General features: G+C 43.0%; 3 protein-coding genes across 3 annotated transcripts; 2 read left to right on the top strand and 1 right to left on the bottom strand.

Annotated features, from left to right (window-relative positions):
- Nucleotides 1–362: 362 nt before the first annotated feature.
- On the top strand, nucleotides 363–4,448 carry LOC102289260 (CDGSH iron-sulfur domain-containing protein 3, mitochondrial). Its single transcript, XM_005919249.3, has 3 exons — nucleotides 363–583; nucleotides 2,898–3,014; nucleotides 3,775–4,448. Exons 1-3 carry the CDS (start codon nucleotides 491–493, stop codon nucleotides 3,961–3,963), a joined length of 399 nt encoding a protein of 132 aa, XP_005919311.1. The 5' UTR covers nucleotides 363–490; the 3' UTR covers nucleotides 3,964–4,448.
- Nucleotides 4,449–6,597: 2,149 nt separating this feature from the next.
- LOC102289573 (CDGSH iron-sulfur domain-containing protein 3, mitochondrial) lies at nucleotides 6,598–8,734 on the top strand. Its single transcript, XM_005919250.3, has 3 exons — nucleotides 6,598–6,885; nucleotides 7,469–7,585; nucleotides 8,160–8,734. The coding sequence occupies exons 1-3, from the start codon at nucleotides 6,799–6,801 to the stop codon at nucleotides 8,343–8,345; spliced, it is 390 nt and encodes a 129-aa protein (XP_005919312.1). The 5' UTR covers nucleotides 6,598–6,798; the 3' UTR covers nucleotides 8,346–8,734.
- Nucleotides 8,735–10,256: 1,522 nt separating this feature from the next.
- On the bottom strand, nucleotides 10,257–21,940 carry LOC102288947 (polycomb group RING finger protein 2). The gene is made up of 9 exons (XM_005919248.3): nucleotides 21,818–21,940; nucleotides 21,109–21,236; nucleotides 17,913–18,009; nucleotides 17,758–17,813; nucleotides 17,539–17,668; nucleotides 16,041–16,080; nucleotides 15,831–15,929; nucleotides 14,817–14,897; nucleotides 10,257–11,478 (listed from the first exon to the last, which is right to left on the bottom strand). The coding sequence occupies exons 2-9, from the start codon at nucleotides 21,224–21,226 to the stop codon at nucleotides 11,104–11,106; spliced, it is 996 nt and encodes a 331-aa protein (XP_005919310.1). The 5' UTR covers nucleotides 21,227–21,236; nucleotides 21,818–21,940; the 3' UTR covers nucleotides 10,257–11,103.
- Between the last annotated feature and the right edge of the window lie 2,382 nt (nucleotides 21,941–24,322).

The following is a 24,322-nucleotide window of genomic DNA, read 5'->3' as shown; positions in this document are numbered from 1 at the left end:
AAAAATCCCTGAAATGTATATATTTTAAAAGACCAAAAAACAAATTTACTCTCATTAATGTGGAATCTCGTTTTCACTTGGAAATAAAAAGCTTTTGATGTCATCTTCACATATGTGATTTCTTCACTAGTTTAAGTCATTCATGTGTGTTCTTTTAAAAAAATGCGCTAGTGGACTTCCACGCATTCAGGGTTGATATCTGAGTAATGAAGCAGTCAGTCATTCATTAACGACTGGTGTGTACATTATTATTTATTGCAGCTATGAGCGATATAACGATGGATGCAGCGCGTGGGAGGAAGTTGAGGAGGAGGAGCGGTGAGACAGGGGGCGTGTCCTCATCGCGGGGAGGCTTTTACAGCCCAATCAGCTTGCATTGTCAGCCATATTGTAACTTTTACTGAAGTCGGTTCAAGTTTTGTGGACCAGCTGTGCGCGGATTTCCTCTAAAGGAGCATCAGGAGCTGGAGTACAAGCGGCCCGCAGCAGCATGAACACAGCCCGGTTTGTAGTCGCCATGCGCAGAGGAGGTGCGCAGACCTTCCGACGACCTCAGCTCCTCCTGGCTGCTTATTCTCCCACAGTGAGTCTGCCTGCCGAGTGTTCGTGTTAATTATTGTGTTATCAGCTGTTCGTGTTGCTCTCGTTGCTGCTGCGGCCGTATTTAAAGAATGCTGAGTCACGGTGGGACATCCACGGAGCAGACTGCCGACATTTCCCGATTTCTTTCTCTTTTTTTCTGTGCAAACAAACAACCTGACGCGCCCTCCTTCAGTCACCTTTAGCCCCGATGCTCTGTGAGAGTCAACCTGCAGGTACAGCACGTGAGGGCTTGGTCCCCCTCACGTGCACGCACTGGAGTTATAAAACATCAGGATGGATGCGGAGCAGTCGTTCCCTTCTCGACGTCTTAGTGTTTCGCATTTTTGTCACACTTAAAGTTTCAGATCAAACACATTTTAATATTAGTCAAAGATAACGAGAGTAAAAACAAAATGCACTTATTAAATGAGGATTTCTTCCAAACTCACCTGCCCTGTGTAAAGGAGTAACCGCCCCCTAAATTGGCCCACCAATCTTTGCTGAATTGATTTAATTCAGACACTTTTGGGGGTTTCCAGCATGAGATGATTTAGGATAACCTTAATCAGATATATGGCCAGACTTTGACTAGACCACCCAGAGGTGGACCTGCTGGTGTGGTTTTTGGATGGTTGTCCTGCTTCATTCATTCTCCTTCAGGATTTCCTGGTAGAAAGCAGAATTCATGCTTCCAGCAGTCACAGCGAGTAGTCCTGGAACAGCAGAGCATCCCCAGACCATCACACTTCCACCACCGTGTTTGACTGTTGGTTTGATGTTCTTCTAATGGGGCAATTGTGGCTCGAGTTCGCCTTGTAATCGGAAGGTTGCCGGTTCGAGCCCCGGCTTGGACAGTCTCGGTCGTTGTGTCCTTGGGCAAGACACTTCACCTGTTGCCTACTGGTGGTGGCACCAGTGTCCGTCAGGTTTCTGTCAGTGCGTCCCAGGGTGGCTGTGGCTACAATGTAGCTGCCATCACCAGTGTGTGAATGTGTGGATGACTGGTTCTGTAAAGCGCTTTGGGGTCCTTAGGACTAGTCCTTAGGGACTAGTAAAGCGCTATACAAATACAGGCCATTTACCATTTCTAATGAAATGCTATTTATCCCAGATGTCACAGGACCCAAACCTTCCAAAAAGTTCTGCTTTTATCTCGTCAGTCCGCACAATTATTTTCCCAAGACTCTTGTGGGTGGTCGAGATGTTTTTTTTTCGGTCAGCAGTGGTTTTCTCCGTGGAGCCCTCCTTTTCACCCAGTCTCTTTCTTGTTGTTGAATACCAAACTTCACTGAGGCAAGTCGGTTCCACAGATGTTGTTCTGGTTTCTCCTGTGACCTCCTGGATGAGTCTGTGATTCACTGGACTCTGTCAGAAATGGCTTTGTAACCCTTTCCACACTGATACATGTCAATGGCTTTGTTTCTTCTGTTTCTGTAGATCGTGGCATGATGTATTGCTCTATGAGAGCTTTTCTCCTGCTTCACTTCTGGTTCTGTTTAAGTGATTTCTGGATTCAGCTGGTCTGGCTGTAATCAGGCCTGCGTGTGACACTAAAGATGAACTCAGCTTTCCAAAAAGCCAGGGGGAGACCCTGGTTATCTGAGAGCGACTCTTTGCTCTATGACCTTAATAAGCTCTCTCATATTGAGTTTATGGGCTCAGAGGTTAGTTTCAGGTCATGCTGATGACATCACATTTAGTCATTTCTGGTCACCTTTACCGTCTGAAAGCAACCGCTCCGCTTGAGACTTCAAAACAGGCGATGCCATGGTGACTGTCCATCTTTTAGAGGACTTCAGAGGAACTGCAGTTTGTGACAGTCTGGGTTGGCTTCATTTTTCAGCTCCAGAGGTTAAAAAACTTAAACTATAATCAGAAAGCACTAATCTGACTTCCCAGTCCCACTTCCTCTTTTTCTTTGTGGGGTGGGGGTGGGGTTAAGCTTGAGTGTAAAAATGTAGACCCACTTATTCAAAGTTTTTACATTATTATTCATTTGTTTGAGTTTTTTATCCAGTGGAACCAAAACAGTGACATCACAGCGATTACAGTGTAATGTTGTGATGTAAGCAAAACAAGTTTAACATACGTTTTTAATTTGTGTTCTCAAAGTAAACCTGAAGGAGTTTGTGTGATTGCGAATGCCTCGGGTCATGTGAGGCAGCACTCCATCACTCTGATTGTTATTCAAACAGCCCTCTGAGAGCCTGGAGTTGTGTTTTGGCCTAGACCACACGGGATGTGTCACTGCAGGATGTTGTGGTATCCATTAGTGTGGACGATAAGTTAAGTTTGTGTCTCACTTTGTGCCCCAGGTTCAGTGCTGTCTGGAGTCGACCCAGGCAGTTCCTGCCGCCCGGCTTCCCTACAGGGTGAAGCTGTCTGCTGGAAAACACTACGCCTGGTGCGCTTGTGGCCACAGCAAGAAGCAGGTGAGGCTCAGGTTTCAGAGACACTTGGGGCTGGAGGGTCATCTGGGGTAAAAGCTAATGCAGCTCATCAATCACGTAGAGTTTCGCCTCATTTACTCCTGTTTACGTTCCCACCCGTCTGAAAGCCACGCTTTAAGAAGCACCGTGCTGGTTGAGACCAACTGGTGCTTGATGAGGTCCCAGTAACATAAAGGAAACTGGATTAACTCTAATCCATCGTCGGTGTCTGGGCTTTGTGCTTTCATTTCAGTGTGTCCAGGAAAATAAAGAAAAGACCCTCTGGTTTACACGTGATCCTTTCCTTTATGATAAACACCTGACTGATGTTTAAACGGCATGAAAAACCTAACCATGCACAGATGTGATCACTTCGATTTATCTGGGTTGAATTTGGCCCGTCTCTCGGGCACCTCTGGACCCCTCAGTGGAGGACCATGTGACCTCTAACCTCACAGAGAGCAAAAATGTCAACTTTTACTTAAAACTGACCTCAGTTCTGTATCAGGGATCATCACTGGTGATGAAGACTGCTCACCAGCAACAACCAATTTCAGTCCACAGTTTCAAAGTCCTAATGTGTCAGCTGAGGAGCGACAGCAGGAGACCTTTCAGTCTGTCTTATTAGCAGCTTATAGCCGGGTTCATCCACAGTGATTGCTTACTGCCATACGTCTGCGGCACATGCATCCTGTCATTTTTAGGCTAATAAAAGTAAGTTTCAAGTTTGTGTCTTCAACCCGCTTTTTTTCCTCTTCTTCAGCCTTTCTGCGACGGCACTCACACGAAAAAAGCTCCGAGTATCTCTCCTTTTCGCTTCACCCCCGAGAAAGACAGGACAGTCCTGCTGTGTGCCTGCAAGCAAACCAAAAACGCTCCGTACTGCGATGGCTCGCACCTCAAAGTCATCTACCAGGATGTAGTGAAGTATCTGAAAGGCATCTTTAAATGATGTCTTCTTACAGGAAATGATGCATCATAATCATGTTATCCAATAGTTTTATCAGGTTAAAAAAAATCATATTTTTTTATATTAAAATCATGTAATGCTGCTTTGTTTGTTTTGGGTAAATCAGATGGAGTTTTTGTTGTTATAAACTGCTTTTGTATGTTAACCTTTCAGACAAGTATATATTCCATTAAAATGCTTTGTGGGAAAACTTTGTGTTAATGTCACAATGACATCACCTGAGGCAGCATTTCCAACACCTCCTGCGTGACTCCAGACCTCCTGAGTCGGCCCCTTAGAGGAGTTTCTACTAAAGTTTTGGTAACCTTTGAAAGTCTAGTGTGTTGGCTTTAAAATGTATTCTTGTATGCACATGATAAAACGTAACGGGTAGGCAGGAGAAGGTTAAACCATGTGCATTATGTGTTTTTGTAAATCTGCTTTTGGTGCTGTCCAAATAAAAATTACAAATGTTTTTCTTCTTTTTATGGAGGCTTTTGGAGACTTTTTTTTCTTGTGTGAAGATCTTTAACTCCACTGAATTACTCATTGAACGGACCAATCACAATAGCTAATTTCATCAGTGCTGTATTCAGTTTATCCAGTGTGGTACTGAGTCACAGTCAGATTACTGCTTTTGTCCAGGGGTGGATCAAGAAGGGTGGCATGGGGTGGCTTGTGCCACCCTAAAATGATCTCTTGCCACCCATAGTGCCACCCTAGTTTTGCATATGACAGTGTTGTTTATTAACAGATAAGATAGCATTAACACTTTGAGCCTGGCTATTCTAAAACTGAATACATTGCATAGTGTCCCCCCCACCACCACCACCATTAGCACCATAGCGCAAACAATTTTAAAAATTTAACCATGTAACAATTTGATTTTTGTCTAACAAAAAACAGTGAAACTTAAGTTAGACTTGTGTGTGTAAATGTGGTGCAGCAATATATTTATAAATATATTTATTATAAAGGTTATACAGTACATAAAATCACATTTTAAGTAACTGAAATGTTTAATCATGTGGGCTACAGAAAATAATTAAGACTATATTTATATGAAACGTGTATACTTACTGCATTTGAATCTGCATATGTGTTGTTTATTTTGGGTTTTTTTTTTTAAAAAGGTTTTGATTTTGCCACCCCATTAGATTTCCATGCCACCCTAAGAATATTTTTCTTGGTCCGCCCCTGCTTTTGTCAGATAGAAACAGCATTGTATGTTAAATACAATTTCTGTGTTGTTATTTGAGGTCAAATGCAATAAACTTGGTAAATATGATATTTTGCTTGTTTAGTTTCACATGAAATCTGACACTATGAAATAATTTTGAAAAAGGCAGCTATATTCTATTTATCTGCTTTGGCTTTGAGCTAATCCTCAAAATAAGAAAATAATAATCAGTCAGCCTTGTTTATTCTATCTAAAGCTTTGTTAAATTTTTTTTAGTATATCCACTTTGACCTGCACTCTGAAGTGTTTTGTGTGGAAAGTATAATCGTTAATATTTTGCCCTTTGACCCATTTTATTTGAAATATTATTTTTGAAGAGTACCATTATTATGATTTACTCAATAATCTTCAGTTAATCAGTGTATTAGACCAGTTCAGCCAAAGGAAAGTTATCTCATAGTAAACATTAAACATGGGAATATCACACATATCGTACTAAAACATTATTTTTGGTCACATTGACGCTTCATATACTTTAGAAATTTACACATTTGTCTCACAACACAGGTTGTTTCGAGAGCAAATGATCAGTGTTTGTCTAAGATGTGTGTGTGTGCTGATATTGTCCCAAGAGTTTCTACATAAAGCTCTGAGTATAGTTGGAGACGGAGAGCACCTGCGCCCCCTGAAGGCCTTTCTGTGTATGGCACCTTTGTTCAAGTCGTTTGTTAAGGGTTAACCTGTGGAGAGGCTTTTGAAACTGTATTTCAATAAACTATCTTCTGGAATCTGAAGCTGCATCTCTGTAGGAATAGTTTTTAAAAGTTTCGTTTAGAAACAGATTAGTTGCTCTTCCGCTCCAGGTTTTGACACAATTGTGTATTTCGTGTAAAGTTTCTCTACATGATCTGCTGAACTATATTTTGCAAACTATTTATCTGACATTTTCAAATAAAATTTGGGATTATTTTATAATTATTGGTATTATTATTAGTTTAATTTTACATTGTCTAGTTTGCTTTTGACGTGTACTTAAAAAATAAAATAAAAATAATAGTAAAAAAAAGGGGACGCAATTTATTAATAGTAGCATGTATTTTTTTAGTCTTTATTTTGTATATAGGTTAAATTGATATTATTAATTGTGTTAGCTTCTTTCTTCTGTCCCTAAATAAATTTAGTTGTTTGTACGTGTTATTGTATTTCATCTTTTTCTGTGTTTCATTGAATCACAGAAGGATTTCATTCAAGAGAGTAAAAAATACATCCTATTCTCTGCTGTTTTTAAAATTTTGTTACATACTTACAGCATAGCTCATATTTTCAAAGCTTGTGACTTATAAATATTGGTAAAATAATGTATAAATCTATACATTATACTTCAATTTTGGTCCTCCATATGTCCAAATCAGTTCCATTCAGTCTGCCTTTCTCCGACATGTGCCCGGTGATTGGTTGAGCTATTAACACGTGACTGTTGAGGACGCTAGCAGCTTCAGTTAGCTGTCTTGCGTCTCCGAGTTTATGTTTTGCTTTTCTGTCTCCGTTTGACTCTCCTTGCTTGCGGTACTTGTCTCCAACGTTTGTCGCGTGATTCTTAAATTGTTGCTGGTCAGCTGGTGTCAGAAGCTGATCTTCCTTCAGCTGTCAGAGGAAACATGAACACGGTGGTGACCAAATTAGAGCCCAAATGGATCAGTTTCACCTTCAGGCACCCTTGGTTAGCCGCTACGGCAGCCTCCAAGGTAACCGCTGCACATGTTAGCCTCTCTAAATGTGATGCAGACTGCTGCTGCACTGTTAACGGGCCATTTGTTTTCACACACATTAAAAAGTAATGCACTGGAGAAACTGTACCACATTTAAGCTAACCAACTCACGCAGAGCCAAGTTTGTATTTTTATTTTCCCCAAACTGGAAATGGAAAACAGATGTTTGACATCGCAGCTCCTCCAGCTGCTTTAATGGAGGTTAGAGGCCTCATTGGTTAGATTTTAATTAGTCTACAGGCATTCTTACACTAACATAGAAATCACGTGGGGAACTGTAGGTTTAATATGAATTTTGAGCAGCATTGTATGTACCCTCAAGGCCTGTAGCCTTCTATGAACTTCAGTAATATCAGTATGAGAGCTTGCTTGTTTATGTAAGTGGAGATTTTATATGTGTGAATGCATAAGTGTACCCAGGAAGGATAGCTGAAGCCAAGGCTGATGAGGAGGAAACAAACTAACACAGAGACAGTGAAAATCAAGCCCCCACCACATTGGATGGTATTCCTAATAAACTGGCTTAATGTATTTTAAAAGAAGTTTGCCTCTTCCTCAGGTCAAGCTGTCCACACTTCCTCCTGAACCAGTCATCCCAGCTAAGAAGCCTTTCAAGGTGGAGCTGGTTGGTGGGAAGCGTTACTCGTGGTGCACCTGTGGGCACAGCAGGAAGCAGGTGAATCCCTACACCAGGGGTGTCCAACTCCAGGTCCTGCAGCTTTTAGATGCATCCTTGTTGCGACACACCTGAATCAAATGAATGGCTTGTTACCAGGCTGTTGCCAAACTTGATGGCATGCTGAAGAGGTAATCCAATAATTTGATCCAGCTTTGTTGGAGTAGGGATGCATCTAAAAGCTACAAGACAGAAGCTCTCACGGACTGGAGTTGGACACCCCTGCCCTACACAATCATTCGCTTTCTTTTGTTGGTCAAATTCAGGGTTCACGCTGGAGCCTATGGCAGCTTCACGGGTGTTTTATTCAGTCATTATCTCAGCATCGTAAACATAAATGTTGCTTTGTTTTTTGTTTAATAAATTAAGAAAAAATAAATTTTAACATTTTAAAGAGTAAAGTTTCAGATTATTTTCAGATTTATTGGTTTCATAATTCCAAAACTATCCGATCCATTTATAACGCTGAAAGCTTTTTTCTGTAAATAAATTTAAAACAGTAGTTTTACACATTGTTTCTTGTCTAAATGAGCGTTCCAGCATTATTTGGGGTTTGATTTCTGATTTCTTTCAGCCTTTCTGTGATGGAAGCCACAAAACCCGAGCCCAGGGCCTCTCCCCGCTACGCTTCGTCCCAGAGAAAGACGCCTCGGTTTGGTTGTGTGGATGCAAACACACAAGCAACCCGCCCTACTGCGACGGCACGCACAAGCAGGACTTCATTGCGTCTGCTCCGCTACATGAACCAGCAGAGTCCTGAGGGTGGAGGGGGGTGCGTTTCCTGTCAGTGTTTTCATCAGTTCGACTTTCATGACAAAGACACTGTTGCAGTCACATTAGGATGACTTTACGGTAAAACAGCGAGCAGTTTATACTGGGGGTATTTAGCTAATCGAAGGCCAAATATTAAGATTCCTGCGGAAACAACCCGGCAGGCGGTCCATGAAGAAGTTGGGATGCAGTGCTACGCTGGCCTTGATTTTGAAGCTCCAGTTTTGTGTCCATGAGATGAAATTGGAGTTGGTGGCAGGCTGTGACAGTCATTAGCCCACACTGCTCACTCCACAGAGACAAGTCACTCTCTTCTTTCCACTGAACTTTTGAATGGTGTATGTAAAGTAAAAATAAACAGGGCAGTCTGTACTCTGAGCTGATGTCTTTGTTAAGGTTTTAAATAATAATACAAATGTCATTCTCATGGCTCTAGCTGGGAAATCTGTTTAACAGGACTTTTGCTAAAGCAGCTCTGGCCCCATATCCTGCCCCTTCAGGATATCAGTTTCTCCAGTTAGAGAACACATTCCAAAAAGGCGCACTGAAGAGGCAAGAACAAGATGAGCCACTTAAGGCTCACAGATCACTGCTGTCTGGTTATCCCTCCTAATTTTTCTCTGGTTTTGCATTTTGCTGGGGTCCTTCTCACTACTCATAGCATGAGACAGTACCTGCACTCAATTCAGGTTGCACAGGTTTTCCAGCTGCTCCATGATGGCACATCTATACGAGCCATCACGGGGTTTCTGTCTCCAGCACAGTTTCAAGACAATGAAGGAGATACCAGTAAACAGATGCGAGGAGCGATGTAGAAGAGCTTCAACCCAGCAGCAGGACTGGTATCTGCTCACGAGGAGCACTACCAGAGCTTTACAAAGTGACCTACAGCAAGCTGCTCATACACGTTTCTGACTAGACTATCAGACTCCAGGAGAATGGGATCAGGTCCCCAGTCCTGAATCTAACTGAGTACTTCTCAGATGTTATGCATCTGATGCTACCAAATAGCACTGTCCATCCAGGAGCATGCTCAGACATTGTCTCCTGCTACCAATAGTGACAAAGACTCACAAAAGTTGATCGTTCCTACTGGACAGACTGTCGTTCCTAAAGTGTAACTGACCTTGTGTTATACTGAGATGATCGAGTGTTGCTTTCATTTCCACAGCTGTCATCCATCCATCCATCTTCTCCTGTTAACCTCAGGGTTAACACAATGAAACTTCACACTCACATTCACACCCACGGGCAATTTATAATCACCAGTGAGCCTAACCCAGGGGTGGGCAATTCCAGGCCTCGAGGGCCGGTGTCCTGCAGGTTTTAGATCTCACCTTGGGTCAACACATCTGAATCACATGATTAGTTCATTACCAGGCCTCTGGAGAACTTCAGGACATGTTGAGGAGGTAATTTAGCCATTTAAATCAGCTGTGTTGGTTCAAGGACACATCTAAAACATGCAGGAACACCGGCCCTCGAGGCCTGGAGTTGCCCACCCCTGGCCTAACCCCACGAACTGCTCGTCTCTGGACTGTGGGAGGAAGCTAGAGTACCCACTCAGAAAGGACCTGCATTCAAAGCAATGATTAAATACAGCAAACAAAACAAAAAAAAACTGTCCTGCCACTTTGCACCATGTTGTGAATTTAATTAGAAGTCGCCCTAAATATTTTGAAAAAAAAAAAAAAAAATGTAATGAGCACTGTTACATCTCAGATGATAAAATACAGCTGTAGTTGTTTATAATGCAGCTGTGCCAAACATTTAATTCACACCACGTTAAAATGAAGGAAGGCGGTCTGATTCTTCTCAGGAGGACAATGAGAACGAGTCGGCGGGATGGATGTCAAGCAAACATTTGTTTGGAGCATAAACAGGACACTCGGGTCAGAAAAACCTAGTAAGTAAACATTTTATTGACCTAAAACATGCACATATGGCTGCTTTTTTGTAATTGGAAAAAAACAAAAACAAAGCATCATTGTTGAACGGAAAGAAGAAAAAAAAAAATCAAAGGAATGCTTGGAATGCATGGAACTACAACATACATGGCCAAATATTCAAAAATCCCTTTTGAGTTCTTCGACTGCCATGAAGGAAAGAACGCTGACAAACAGCTTGGTAGTGCTTCTGTAAATATTAATGCTTCTCCTGTCGGGAAAATACTTGTCGGTTTGTGTGAAGTGACCGTAACAAAGTGCATCAACAGTTTAATGAGCATGTGTTACCTGATGAGCTGTTGCTTATACTGGACACTTATACAGCAGTTATTGACACGTCTGACTGTTTAAAGCAAGAGTTTCTCTTCCTCGTCTTTACATCCAGCTTCAGCAGTGAGCCGCACTGCAATGCCTTTCAGCATTTTGTCTCAAGTTTCACGGAGGCCAAATCGATGCTTATGGAAATGAAACAGACCCACTGCGTGTACAATACAAAACGATTACAATATCTTGTATAAAAGATAAGTTTATACATATGTACGCACACATGCTCACATTTGATACATACTGTACAGTTTGTATGTGTGCACTGTTCTAGTCTAACACACATAAACACGCACGCACACGCACATACATACAAGTGTCTATTTGGCTGCACGTTTCAGTCTGTCCTGCTGGAAGATAACACAAATCTGCCTCCCGCATTTCCAGAAGGACGAAGGCCCGAGCTGTCTTTGCTCTGCACAAAGAAACAAGGAAGCAATTCAAACAGTGTCCTCCTCGCCGCCGTGTGCGCACGCGTTAGGTCGTGGGAGGCAGGCCGCTTTTGTCGCCCCCCCTCGCCTCCTCTTTGCTGGCCCCGGAGCTCGTGCCGTTGACAGTCACCTTCCGAGCGGCCTGTTTGGAGGAGAGGGCGTGTCGCTGAGCGTTGTTGGACACAGTGGTACCGTTGGAGCTTTGGATGGCGGGAGAGAGGTTGTGGGACGCCGGGCTGGATTGAGAGGAGGCTCGGGCCGGCTGAGCGGCAGCGGGACTGTGGACTTTGTCGCTCTGAGAGTCGCTCTCCGACGTTGGGCTGGTGTTGACGCCGTCGGAGTGGCCCTGAGCAGCAGACTGGGACGGCCTCCGGCGTTTCCGGGTGGGTTTGACCAGATACTGCAGAGGGATGGGTCCAGTCTGCACGGACGCAGAGATACAGAGGGAAAATGTGTTTACAGGAGTTTACAGGACCTTAAGAAATCCCTTAAAAACACAGAGTCCATTTTTAAACTAGTCCCACACGTACAATAAACACTAAACCAACAAAAGGGTATTTGTCCTCTGATAGCTAGGAACCCAACAGCTACTCTGCTAATCTGGGCACCACGTTTGTTTAGGACAGGATCAATGACGCAGCAGCTGAAATAAAAGCTGAAATCCTCAAAATACTAACCCAAAAAAACAAGTGCATCTTTTACTACCTCCATCAGCAGAGGGCTGACTGATCTGATCATTTCAAAGATAAATTCAAAGCAATGCTTCACCCAGCTGCTCACAAAGACAGTCAACACAGATAAATGACTGTTGTATATTCCAGCCTACAATTACAGACTGTATATAAAAGATGTACACAGCTTCTGGATTCAAAGAAAGTGACGTCAATATATAAAAACGCCTCAGATTGTCATTCTTTCTAACGACCAGCAGGGGGTGATATCTGTAGTTGCAAAAAGATGTTTGCTCCCTCTGGAAACACTTTGCTGAAGACTTTACTGTCTTAAAAATCATCATAAAGTTCACTTTGTAAACGATGGTCCTAGTTGCAGTGAAAAGCAGGATAAACCATGCTAACTGAGATGCAGGTTTCACAGTTAGTAAAGACATAATAGAACAAATCTCTAATTGAAGTCCCTCTTTTGCGTTGTTGCAATTTTTAATCTGGATGCCGTTGCTGTGCTCGATGAGGTCATCAAGTGATCATTTCTTTGGTAGAAGACCAAAACGTTTAATGTGCGGGAAAATAAACCCTGAAAGAGAGATTTGGACATCAGATCTTCCTCTCTACTGGGAACGAGGGGTTGAGGGTGTCTGCTCGCTTTGTGACCCCACCTGGGAAACTGGTGGCTTAAGCATTTGATGTGAGCGAGTCTGACACAGTCGCTTGAAGCGTGGGGGGCTGCGATATGCGTTTGAAAACAGCTCAGTCAGATTTCACTGCATCTGATGAAAGTAGTAAACTGTTGCTGTCGCTGGGAAAAGCTTTGCCTCGGGCGTCGCTACAGCAGATCATCTCCCTCCATCTCACCTGATCCCTGGCCTCCCCTCTGCATGCCCTCCATCCATGAATCTTTGTGCTCTTACTCTTTCCCTACTCAAGGAAGCTCCATCTTCAGCATCCTTTGTCCAGCCCTCCTCTGGACGTGTCCAAACCACCTCAGCCTTGCCTCTCTAACTTTCTCTCCAAACCACTCAACCCAAGCAGTTTTAACAACGTCGGCCTGATGAAGCACAGTCATCGTGGCCACACAGTCGTCCTGTTTGAGCTTGTTCTTTTAGGAGCGTCTCTGTTTCCTTCCCAGCAGTTCCTGGTTTTACTTTACAGTTTATACCAGTTCAGCCTGTAAGGACTTGAAGTTTATTCAGGACAGTAATCCATCACATCAGACTTTAGTCTGCCTCGTTTTTTTTAATTTCTCAAAGGATTTACTTGGATTTTTTTGAAATGGGATTATGCGAGGTACTCTTTGGTAGAGTCGGTTATTACAGACAGCAGACGGCCGTCGGCACAGCCCTTTGTTGGGAGAGGCAGACTTGTTTAAATTGTAAGATTAATGCATACAATTTAAACTACATTTAAAACATTTCTACAATTTTTCCCTTACAGTCGGGGAAATGAAGCTGGTATAGTCCTCTCCTCAAATCACCAGACACCTTTGGATTCAAGAACTTTAACTTACGGGACAGGGGAGTAAAAGTAGTTAGCAAAAGTAGTGAGTGAGGATTTGTTCAAACCAAAAAGTCCCAGATTAACAAATCAAGTCTGGTGACTTTGAAGTGAGGACAGTGGATACAACGGCTTCGGTTACCTCTGGGAAATCTTTTTTTTCCCTAGTTCTGCTTATTCTCCTCTGGGCAAAAACACCCTGTTAAAGCCACAGGTCAGACGACTGCTGGCAGTTTCTGTTTTTCAGACCATTCTTTGTAAACCCTGGAGATTGCTGGGAGGGGAAATTCTAGAAGATCAGCCGTTTCTACTCAGACCAACCCGCCCGGCACCAACAACCACAACACATCCAAAGTCACTTAAATCACCTTTCCTCCTTATCCTGATTAGGGCTGCCACAAACGATTATTTTGATAGTCGACTAGTCACCGATTATTTTTGCGATTAGTCGACTAATCAGATCATGCATCCATTGGACGTAAAACATACAGCTTATTGCACCAGCAGCATCTGCTCTTATATAACTATCATTAGCTTACAGCTTTAAGTGTTTAAGGTATGTGCTAACTAAAAATAAAGACAAGATGATAGTTTATTAAATTTTAATGACATTTTCAGATTGTTTAGATGGAGTTTAATCTGCTTGACGTTTATTCAGCTGTGTAAAAACTCTAACTTTAATCTCAGCCAAACCGATTTAATCAGGAACCAATAAAATACTAAAAAAAAGCCAAACAATAACATTTTTAAGTTATCTAAGTGACTTATATATCATGTTTAACCTGAGTAGCGAAAGACGGCGGTGGGTTTGAAAACGATTTGCCGGGAGTCCGGTGTTCTCACGGCTCTAGTGAGCCTTGCCCCCGGCTAGCTATCGAGCTAGTGGGTAACAGACGTCTCCGAAAACGTCGGAGCGCTTTTGAAAATATGTCGGTGTCTTGATAAACTGAGCAGATATTTGAGGTTTACACAGCTACATTCTCGCCTGAAAATATGTTAAACGTTTATTTTGTGACCCAGAAAGAATAATAAGAGTAATATTAAAGCTAACTAGCTGCCGCCATTGTTGACAACTGAGCTGGGCCGCGCTATGAATTCTGGGACACAGCTTCTTCTTCTTCGGGATTTAACAGCAGCTGGCATCCTTGTACATGCAGTGCTGCCATCTTCTGTTTCAGTCCGTTATTACACTCTTAAATCCTGCTATTATTCCTGCGTCTTTTGTGATCTTACAAAGCTTCAAACGACGCGTCGACTATTAAATTAGTCGTCGACGATTTTGATAGTCGACGTAATCGTGACTAGTCGACTAATCGTGGCAGCCCTAATCCTGATACTCGAGTTGTATTTCAGCAGACTGTCTCGACCATGTCTACAAGCCTAAATGCATTTTTTTTTACATAATAATATATATATATATATATATATATATTCACACACACACACACACACACACACACACACACACACACACACACACACACATTCCAAACAGACCCTTAAAAAAAAATAAATAAATACATTTTTCCTCATTTCAAATCAAGCTGCTGATGTTTGTTTCAAAGTCAAAGACATGAAAGGTTTCACTCACTCGTCTCCACTCGTAGAAGTAAGCGATATCCATTAGTGTGTAGTAGTCCTTTAAGGGTTCGTCCCCATACAGCACCTCCACCTGTAACACACCGTGAAACCCATTTAACACGTTAGCGGGGGAAAACGTCCTCTGCCAGGCGAGCTGTTTGAAGTTTGTACCGACATAAACGACCACGGCAAAAGGTTTGTTTCCCTGCGTACAAATAAGATAATTCTGGATTTAAACAGACTCCAAGATTTACGTGAATCTGTGTCTAGGCCAGTTTATGCTCCTGACGGTTTACCTCACCCGTGTTTCTGAAAACAAAGAGGTTGAGGCGCAGCTTTGTTTTTTCCACGTCGCTCTACAGTTTTAATCACGTACCATTTCATACAAATAGGATTAAGTTGCACATATTTGACTTGTGTGAAATCCTTCAGCCTGGCTCATCTTCCTCTTCAAGCAGAAATCAAAGCAGCTTTTTGTGGAGAAAATGTGTTTTTAAAAATGTCTTTCAAGCCGCCTGACTTTATTATCAAGTGGCACATACCTGGAATACTAAACCCACACGAGTGAGGAACAACTCCTCCACACCTATAAAGCAGGGCTCTGAATAGCCAGATATACTGTGCTAATCTGAGCTAAGGGATCTACATACATGTAGACCACCCCGAAAACAAGGTGAATCGTGTGAAGCTGGGTTGTAATTCGCTTGTGGGTTTCCTTTGACTTCATTTGATCTACTGCTTCCATAAAAAAATGAAAGCAGCATTAATAATTTTGCAGTTTTCGGAGCAGTGTCACTTCAGGTAAGCGTCTGCTTGTTATCACGTTGCACCGAAAGCTCACATATCAGCGCGATGATTGCCAGAACTCTTTTATAGCCCACAAATGCAACCCAATATGACCTCGCCGTTGTAGCAGCTACTGTGGAACAACAAAGCGTTTATATTTTTGCACCTCAGCCTTGAAGTTGTCTGCAGAATCGATACTGCAAACGTTACTGTGCGGGGCTGCGGTGTGTCCAATTACCCGATAGTTGTTGGGTATATCCATCTTGCTGCGGAGGAACTTCGCTAAGTGCATGACGGACATGGCTGCCGGGCACTGCAGGAAGCGTTTACCGTTGGACTGAGAACAAAGAGAAGAGCAGAGAGGGATGCATTAATCCAGGATGAGGACCAGAAAACCATAATTACACCGGCTAACTTCAGCTGCCGCTTTTAAACATCTTTGCTTTACCTTGTCTCCTTCCATCTCTGAATGCTGCCTCTCATTATTTCTGCAGGGGGAAATTAAAAAGCAGTTAAACAATAATTAAATTTCTTTACATTTTAATGATATTTACGAGTTTTTCGCAGGAATCAGACTGCAGCTGGTGGAACAAAAACAAAACTCCACGTAGAGCTGCAGATAAATTGTGCCTGGACAAATCTGGGACCCGGCTGGAAGCTGCTTCTGTTCGCTTCATGATCAAAAGCTTCCAGTTACAAACACATTGAAGCGAGAAGAAAAAAACTGTTCTGATAATATTGTTATTTTAATATTAACTAACAGCTGTGGGATTCATATAAATACTGTATTAGTATTTATAGTATTTTAAAGTATTTTATGGACTTTTACGTAACCGTTTGCATTGTGCTGTTCACTCAACTCATTTTATTTCTGATTTTAACAACGTTATTCACAGATAAAGTCATATTTTGTGGTAGATTGTGTTTTATGTAGAGGTGAAATGACTACTTGTTGTTTTAAAAGTCTTGTCAAATCAGGTTCTGCATGCCTACGTGTGGTTTTCCTTCTTTTTACGCTCTCAGCAATGGAGAGTCTTCAGCTGACTGTGCTGATGGGAGCGAGGCCTGCAACCCTGGAGGAGCTGCAGAGCAGGGCACAGGATTTCAGAGCTAAAGCTAAATGGAAATCTTAGATGAGGAAATATAAACCATTTCATCCAGCTGTCATCGTGGAGAACACGAGGTGTTTGGACAAAAAGAACCGCTCGGTTGCAGTGAAACGTAGCTGAGCCTGCACTGATCTGACCGTACCTGGTTTTGGGACTTCTGGGCAAACAGATATTAATTTGAGCAGTAAGCAGGAATGTGGAGGGAATGTCCAGTTTGTGAAGGAAGAGCGGTGGAAGTCTGGTCTGGCTGCTTGTGTGGCCTGAATATTGAACTCGCAGCTGTCTGACTGAGTCCATATGAGCTGCTGGGGGAATTTTCCTCCTTCATTGGTGAATGATTTCAGTTTGAATCAGCACACTGTTTGGATTCAGCTGAACAGAGCTCATCCAAATGTCTGTGCATACCCATAGATGACAAATGACCTGAGACGCCCTCTGCACCACTCACAGGCTTTTCTCATTTATCTCATTAAAGGAAGATTTTACTTACTAAGCTGCCCATTATACATGAATTATAATATTTAATAAGTGATATATATCTGTATCTAGATATCTATAGAAAGATTTTTTTTTTAATCTATGTTTTTATTGAGCCAAGTTGTTTTTCCACTTTTGGCTGCTGTAACAAAAATAATTGACAAAATTTGAGGATGAACTAAATCTTCTCCATCTATACATGCACATAAACAGCTAAATAAGAGCAAATATAAAAGAGGACACACGCAGGCGGACTCGCTGTTCTCTCAGCAGTAGCTTTTAGTGCGACAGACCACAGATTAACGGTTCTCGCTCTTATTCTCGAGTAAAATAAAAATAAGGAGGAAATGACTGACTCACTTGTTCCTCTCGTAGAACTGTATGGACAGACTGATAATTTCATCCTCTGCTATGTTGAACGTCTCCACCACTTCCCCCGGTTCCAGCACACGATTCTCTGCGTAGAAGTCCCGCCTCCGTTTCATCTCATCTGCGGGAAAGCCACGCGCATCGTGAAACTGAAATCTATGACAAAGATATGAGTAAGCCTTCGCTGCCTCCCAAAACTGTGGTCATTACCTTTGAATAACCCCGGAACGAGCTTATAAACAATGTCTTGCAGAGTTTTGTCTGCTCTGGAATGAAAAACAGAAAAGAAAAACATTCGTGTCAGATATGAAACATGAATTTGGAGAGGTTAGGAAAAAAAACTGACATGAAGCAGACTGGATTACCTGATGCTGAGCTGTGGACACGTCTTGTGGACCTGGACGTCACATCGAGGACAGAACTTATTTGTCTCGAGGAAGGCAACGATGCATGTTTTACAAACTACATGTGGAGAGAGAACAAGCTGTTAGAAGACGAGCAGCAGAAAGACCAGAACACTCTCCTCCTTTACCCTCAGGATGAAGACTCGGTGCAAAGCATACAGTTAGGTTTTAGTAATGTCGCTTCTTTCATGCGTTTGTCTATTTTAAAGGGTTTTTTGTGTCATTAGAGGCCTCTTTAACAGCTAAGGCTCAGGAGATTGAACAGGCCCCATGGGTCTGTGGTTCAATCCCCGACTCCTTCAGTCTGCACACAGAAGTGTCCTTTGGGAAGATCCTGAACCAAATTCAGTGAGTGCTCAAGTGAAAAAGCACTTACATAGAGCTGTGTGTTTGTGTGTGTTTGGTGTCCACAGCACCCAAAATTAACCCAACATCTCCACAGGTGTATGTGCGCGATAAAGTAAATAAAAGATCTCGCCACTCGACAGCCATCTTGAAGCATAATATGAATTCAATTTACTTTAAAATGTAATGTGCACGTTCAACAGGACATCTGATTTTGAAAATATGCTTAAATGTTTGCAGACTTTGCCCTAAAATTCATTAACAAAGGAAAATTCCCTGCGGTGATGCAGTCCAGCCTCTGTTTCCGTGACCTCAGTGTGACGAGGTCAAGCAGAAGTGCGAAGGACTCAGGCACAGAAGCTGGATGCTCAGAGAATCCATCTGCGCTCACACCGGACTGCTAACCAGCCTGATGGAGGATGTCTGCTGCTACAAAACACACTTCCCCCTGTTTTCTCACCACGCTGCCTCATGCAGGTCATCTAAACCAGAGCCACCAGTGAAAAATATCTCTTCATTATAAAAAAAACAGAACATAAAACCTATAAAATAAAACACATTTCAGAGTAATCTTTCTTTTCCTCATCTTTGTCTAAATCACTCCATCCATCACTTCCTCCAGTGAGCCAAAAAACAAAAAGAAAAGATTTCATGATAATTAGAAAGGCTGCGATACGACAACAGGCATTCAAGCTTAATTATCCAGAACCTTAAACACACTTTGACATCTTTAATAAAACTTCCAAACTAGTTTGACAGAGCTCATATAAAGACATGTACTTCATGTGATTAGCACCAGTTGATGAAGCCAGGAACTGGGAAACAAACGTATAAACTTATATAGATGCTCTGCAGCACCTGTCAGTCACGCCGACTGTTTGTTGGATGGTGCCTCATCTATGAACTGTGAACACCTCCCCTTTCATAAAGGATGGTCCGGTGTGTCCTCTGCTAAAGGAGGTAACAAAGGACGCATTGAAGCACCTTTCCTTACTATCTGGAGAATTCAAGAGAGGTCTTATTAAAGCTGCTAAGCTGACATTCCTGGGTCACTTCCAGGATTTGGGACACTTCCTGATGAGACTAAGGGACTGGGTAAATGTGCCAATTCACTCCTTACTTTATAATTCATGATGATTATTTTGTTTTTATGCTTGTGCTGTTTTCTGCATAGCAACAGGCTGACACTCTATAGCAGGACACGCTTCCCTGGTGCCGATAGCGTTCTCTTTATTCATTTACTCAGTGATAATGTGTCAACACAGGTTCTTGACTGCTTTTGATGCCATACAATGAAACGAGACATTTCTGCTTCATAGTTTAACTCTTTGACTCTACTACAGCAGCTTTGCATGAACCACAATTCATAATAATCCCTATCTACCTATTCTGAGCCTTCATGCATCCCCTCAGTTCTTCCTCTGTCTGAAACAAGCCGGTTTGCCTTCCAGCCATCTTTCTTTTGATTGGCTACTCTTACACAGGTGGGTGGGAACCGTGCGCTTGCGCTTGCAGTCGGCTTTTCTTTGGTTTTTGTTTTAACGCTGGTTCTCGTGTCTGTGACAATAGAAATAAGGACAATGATCAAGAGTTTCTTTTATGGGTTTTGATTGCAGTAAAATACCTTTCTGTAAATTTTAGTGACATCACAGCACCATGAGCAGCTTTATGGCATCTGCCATTTTGATTTCAGGCACGAAGCGAGCAGCAGCCTCCTGATAGCGTCTCCATCAACCACCACAAGCAGCTCCTTCTTATCCACACACGGAAACCTCTTAATTACTTTTTTTAATGTCTGTTTTAATTATTGCTTATAAACAAACAGCATCCAGGGAACATGAGCCTGGACTGAATATCTAGTATGACGAGAGTGTTTTTAAAGGCAAAATTAAATGAAAAGGAGCAGTCATTGAAATTAATTTACACAACTGACACCACATTTACAAAAACAAAGAAAATGATGGCTTTACAAAAGCAAAATAAGTCCCAGAGGAGGCCAGCCCTCTGTCTCAAACCGGCCTCAAACACTCGGAAAGAAAACCTAAACCAGGCCTAGTCTATTACTCAGATGGTGAATATAAATAAAAAGGAAACACTGATTCAGCTTTTCAGTGGATTATTTTATGTCGTGGTACTCGAGACGGTCACAGAGCGACCAACCTGTCAGAAAGTTGTGGGACTCATTCTTATCCTTATGTCTACCAAAGTGGTGGAGTTTAGCAAATGTGGCGCACTGTGCTTCAGCTCTGCGTAGTCCTTTGTATCATTTAAGTAAGTACGGCTCTCTGAATGAAACTGGCTTCCCACCAGTGTTCTCGAAGCAGGTGTCAGAACCTATTTTAGCCATTTAGCTCCATTTGCTCTTATTCATTGAGGCTACCTGCAGCAATTTTCAGAACAGCAGCATTAATAAGGAGTTGATGGCTCTCCGTAGATTAGCTCTGATGGGTTCCTGAAACCCATATTAGGGATATCCCCTCTCTGTGACATCACACAGATCCAAGATTAGAAAGGTCTGTCAGTGTGAAGCCTGGCGTTTTGGCTCACAGGGATTTCTTGACCGTCAGTTGAAACTTTGCCCACGTTTAACATGAACATCCAGCACAAGCAGTTTCAACACAACCCAGAAGATGCAGTCATGTGCTGCTGTGCAAGTGTGGTCCCTGAAGTGGACCTCCTACAGGCCTAATTGAGGTGGAGTGTGTGACTCAACATCACGCCTGTTCACCTCCCTTCAACATCATCATGAGCAGAGGTCTGATGGAAACGGTGTGCATGCATGTAAGGTGGTGCATTCATGTGAGGAACTTACAGGAGTGCAGGCACTCTACGATGGTCGTAGCATCAATCAGGTAGCCGGCGCACAGAGGGCATGTGAGGTGTGGGTTCAGATCTGTGATTTTGATCCGGTTAGGCTGCATTTTATCCATCTGGGCTGATCTGCAGAAGAAGCAGAGAACGTGAGGGGGTTTTATGAGCGCTTACTGCTGGAGACTGCAGATCATCCCCCACATTGTGCCCGGATCCCCTCACACATTGTCTGCACCGCGTCAGCGGCTCGCGAAACCACAACAAACTGAGCCCGACGAAAGCCCCCCAAATCCCGGTGCTGGGTTCAGGGACGAGCCGGGAGCAGGAGCCGAGCAGCTCAGCGCAGACTGTGAGGGGCACACGGCAGGCAGCGGGCTATTCGATCGCCCCTGTGTGGCCTCATCTCGTGCACCAGCTCATCTCCTCCAGCCCAACAAAGAGCGTTTCCCCTCCCCGCGGAGCTCCGCCGTCCGAGCCCGCACCTCAACCCAGCACCGCGGGCGAAAGCGGCGGCTCGGAGGGGGGCACCGAGCCGCAGAAAAGCACACTGGTACACAAAGCAGCCATCTTAAATCCACTGACAGGGCTGCTGTACCAGGAGGCGAACAAGGGAGACTCGAATGTGACACCGTGCGCCTCGCGTTGCGCCTCCGCAAACTGAGCCGCGATGAGCGCGATAAACAAAAGCGATCCGCGACGCGCGGTCCTACCTGGTCTCTCCTCCGAGGGTCCGCGTCCTCGCGGCGCAGGGCGGCTCAGTTATTTGGGACTTGGACAGAATTTGCAGCAGCGCCAGAAAATGGCTTTTTTCAGCACCGTCAGAGGACTGCCCATTTTGGATCACGTGACTTTATTTTGTCGCCTCGTTCACGGGGCGAAGAGGGTGTCCAGACTCAGAGTCCGCAGGCCCCGCGCACTTTGTCCACGGTGTTTGTCCCGCACACGCCGAGCCCCGCACTTCTTGTTCTGATTTCCTACCTTGTGATTAATTTGTGTCAGTCAGCGGCTGCTCGGCCCGCCCGGCCCCGCCCTCCGCTGCTCTGACTGAGTTTCTGTGGATGACCGAGGGAGAGAGGCCCTACAGGCCTCGTGTCCCCGGGCCCGAGACCCACGGATGGCCCACCAGCTCCGGGAGATGTTATTAGAACTGAGAGGGTTTTTTTCCGTTTTCATTTTAATTATTTTATAAGAAACAAGTAAATATACTGAACAAATGCCATTTTTAGACACAATTAATAATTGTTTTACAAAGAGAACACAGATTTCCACCTGAAAAACAAATACTCAAAAGATTTCAACAAATTTAACAACATAAAATAACAAATTTCCCACGTGTGGGACTAGTAAAGGTTTATCTTAACTTAACAGATTTCAGGGCAGATTAGTTGACATGCAGTAATTTCTAATTTCTAACTAATTTCTGAAATTAGAAATATCCCCCAGGTAGAGCTGAGATAACAGCACATGTTTAAAGACATGAAATAAACTCGGGGGGGTTATGAGAAAAGTTACTTCTGACTTTAAGAAAGTACGGTCTCATTCACAACATCACAAAGGAGGAGGAAAATTCACTGGTTCCACATTTACCTTGAAGCACAAAGTGTAAGAATCGAAAGGAAAAAAAATCAGAGTTCTTTGATGCTGGGTTTGGACCTCCTGAATGTTTCTGAGTGAATCAAAGGAGAGCATCGTTTTTATTTTGTGTTGAATAAAGTGACTCCACAGCAGCTCCGCAGGATCTGTTCATCCTGCTTCACCCTTTTTGCTTTTTATAGTGAAATGCACCTTTGCACCCATAGGTGTAGATCCATCTCCCAGGAAACTGTGATTGCCAGACACTTGATTTTATTAATTATTGCATATTTTCCGCATTGACATGAAAGCGTCTTTATCCACGCATGAAAAAAGTCTTTGTCTCTTCGGTAATTCCTCTGCGTCGTTCACAGGGGAGAGGAGCTGTAGATTCATGTGCTTCATGCGTCTAAATGCTGAGACAACACCCCCACCGCCCAAAATCTACACCTGCGAATCAACCAAAGCTGAAAAAACAGGATAAAGAAATAATACGCTGTGATTTCGACCAAGTTTCAAAAACTACAACCCCCATAATGCACCTCAGTGGCTACCATCTGTTCTTTAGACGCTTTTAAAAGCCATCGTGTCCTCTGGGAAGCAGGTTGTCAGGGCTTGAACCCCCCACCCTCCCCCAGCTCCCGCCCCCGTCTCCGCTGAGAATAATTAAATAGCCATGTGTGGACGCCCTCAGTGCGGACAGCGGTCACGTAAGGTAGAAATGTAACAGCAGGATAAACTGAGTCTGAGTACTACAAATAAAACGGAAATTTTGAGCACCAATTAATTTCCCCTAATACGTCATCAATGTAAGATGGACACGTCATTTGTGTAAAGAAAACAAAACAAAACCAACTATGGCAGCAGAGAGAGAATTCAACATTTACCAGCACTTCCCATCAGCAGTCTCCTGCTTCAGTCGTGTTTTTACTGAAGCTGCCATCTGTTCTCCAGTGTCCTCCCGCCTGGTGCAGACACGCTCAGGGCAGAGCATCTAAACCTCTGACAAGGCCGGTTTATGGAGAGTTCTGTAAGCATTTCAAACAAATCACTGATATCAAAGATATTTTAGGGAATTACATTTCTTTGATGGAAAGTACGAACATATTGAGTCTTGATACGTTCGTGGACATGTATCAATCATTTTAAATGTAAAACTGCACCAGCCTGACTTAATATTCTAATTTTAAGGATCTCGGAGATCTTTGCAACCCACTGTCTCAGTTTAATAAACGTTGGGATTTTTTGTGTTGCCCGGTTACAAAATGTTTCAAGTTAGGTCAGTTTGATAATTTCTAACACTCACAGTCTCTAGGGTGAATTTTCAATAGCGTTGCATGGGATATGTCGTAGTTTTCTCTATTTTCTGTCCTGTATTTACTCTTAATGTAGAAAGAAACATAAAGCAAGTTTCAAATCATGTGGTCAAATTTCCAAATTTCCCCCTTTGGGACAATTAAAGGATTATTCTATTCTATCCTAGTCAGTGTGGCTCTGTTTGATGTCACTGAGACCAGATCTCTCTAAGTACAGGATTATACAGCTGCAGAAATGGAGAGCTTCCTGTTTTACTTTTTGAATTTCTCTTTAGAGTCAGTCTGAAGGCTACATGCGTAGTGGCTGTATTTTAGAGTAATGGCTTG

Source organism: Haplochromis burtoni, unplaced genomic scaffold (assembly GCF_018398535.1).
Source record: "Haplochromis burtoni strain Fernald_Lab_line unplaced genomic scaffold, NCSU_Asbu1 Contig_35, whole genome shotgun sequence".
In the NCBI taxonomy this organism is placed as follows: Eukaryota; Metazoa; Chordata; class Actinopteri; order Cichliformes; family Cichlidae; genus Haplochromis; species Haplochromis burtoni.
The sequence above is the reverse complement of the archived record's forward strand: the minus strand, read 5'-3'. Positions and strand labels throughout refer to the sequence as shown.

What these genes read in the sequence shown, in the direction of transcription:
- LOC102289573 (XM_005919250.3), top strand. Translation starts at nt 6,799, where the DNA reads ATGAACACGGTGGTGACCAAATTAGAGCCCAAATGGATCAGTTTCACC. An exon ending in CCGCTACGGCAGCCTCCAAG is followed by an intron (nt 6,886 to 7,468) that starts GTAACCGCTGCA and finishes CCTCTTCCTCAG; the next exon opens with GTCAAGCTGTCCACACTTCC. An exon ending in GTGGGCACAGCAGGAAGCAG is followed by an intron (nt 7,586 to 8,159) that starts GTGAATCCCTAC and finishes GATTTCTTTCAG; the next exon opens with CCTTTCTGTGATGGAAGCCA.
- LOC102288947 (XM_005919248.3), bottom strand. Translation starts at nt 21,226, where the DNA reads ATGGATAAAATGCAGCCTAACCGGATCAAAATCACAGATCTGAACCCA. An exon ending in TGTCCACAGCTCAGCATCAG is followed by an intron (nt 17,814 to 17,912) that starts GTAATCCAGTCT and finishes TTTTCATTCCAG; the next exon opens with AGCAGACAAAACTCTGCAAG. An exon ending in CAGAGATGGAAGGAGACAAG is followed by an intron (nt 15,930 to 16,040) that starts GTAAAGCAAAGA and finishes CTTTGTTCTCAG; the next exon opens with TCCAACGGTAAACGCTTCCT.
- LOC102289260 (XM_005919249.3), top strand. Translation starts at nt 491, where the DNA reads ATGAACACAGCCCGGTTTGTAGTCGCCATGCGCAGAGGAGGTGCGCAG. An exon ending in TGGCTGCTTATTCTCCCACA is followed by an intron (nt 584 to 2,897) that starts GTGAGTCTGCCT and finishes TTTGTGCCCCAG; the next exon opens with GTTCAGTGCTGTCTGGAGTC. An exon ending in GTGGCCACAGCAAGAAGCAG is followed by an intron (nt 3,015 to 3,774) that starts GTGAGGCTCAGG and finishes CCTCTTCTTCAG; the next exon opens with CCTTTCTGCGACGGCACTCA.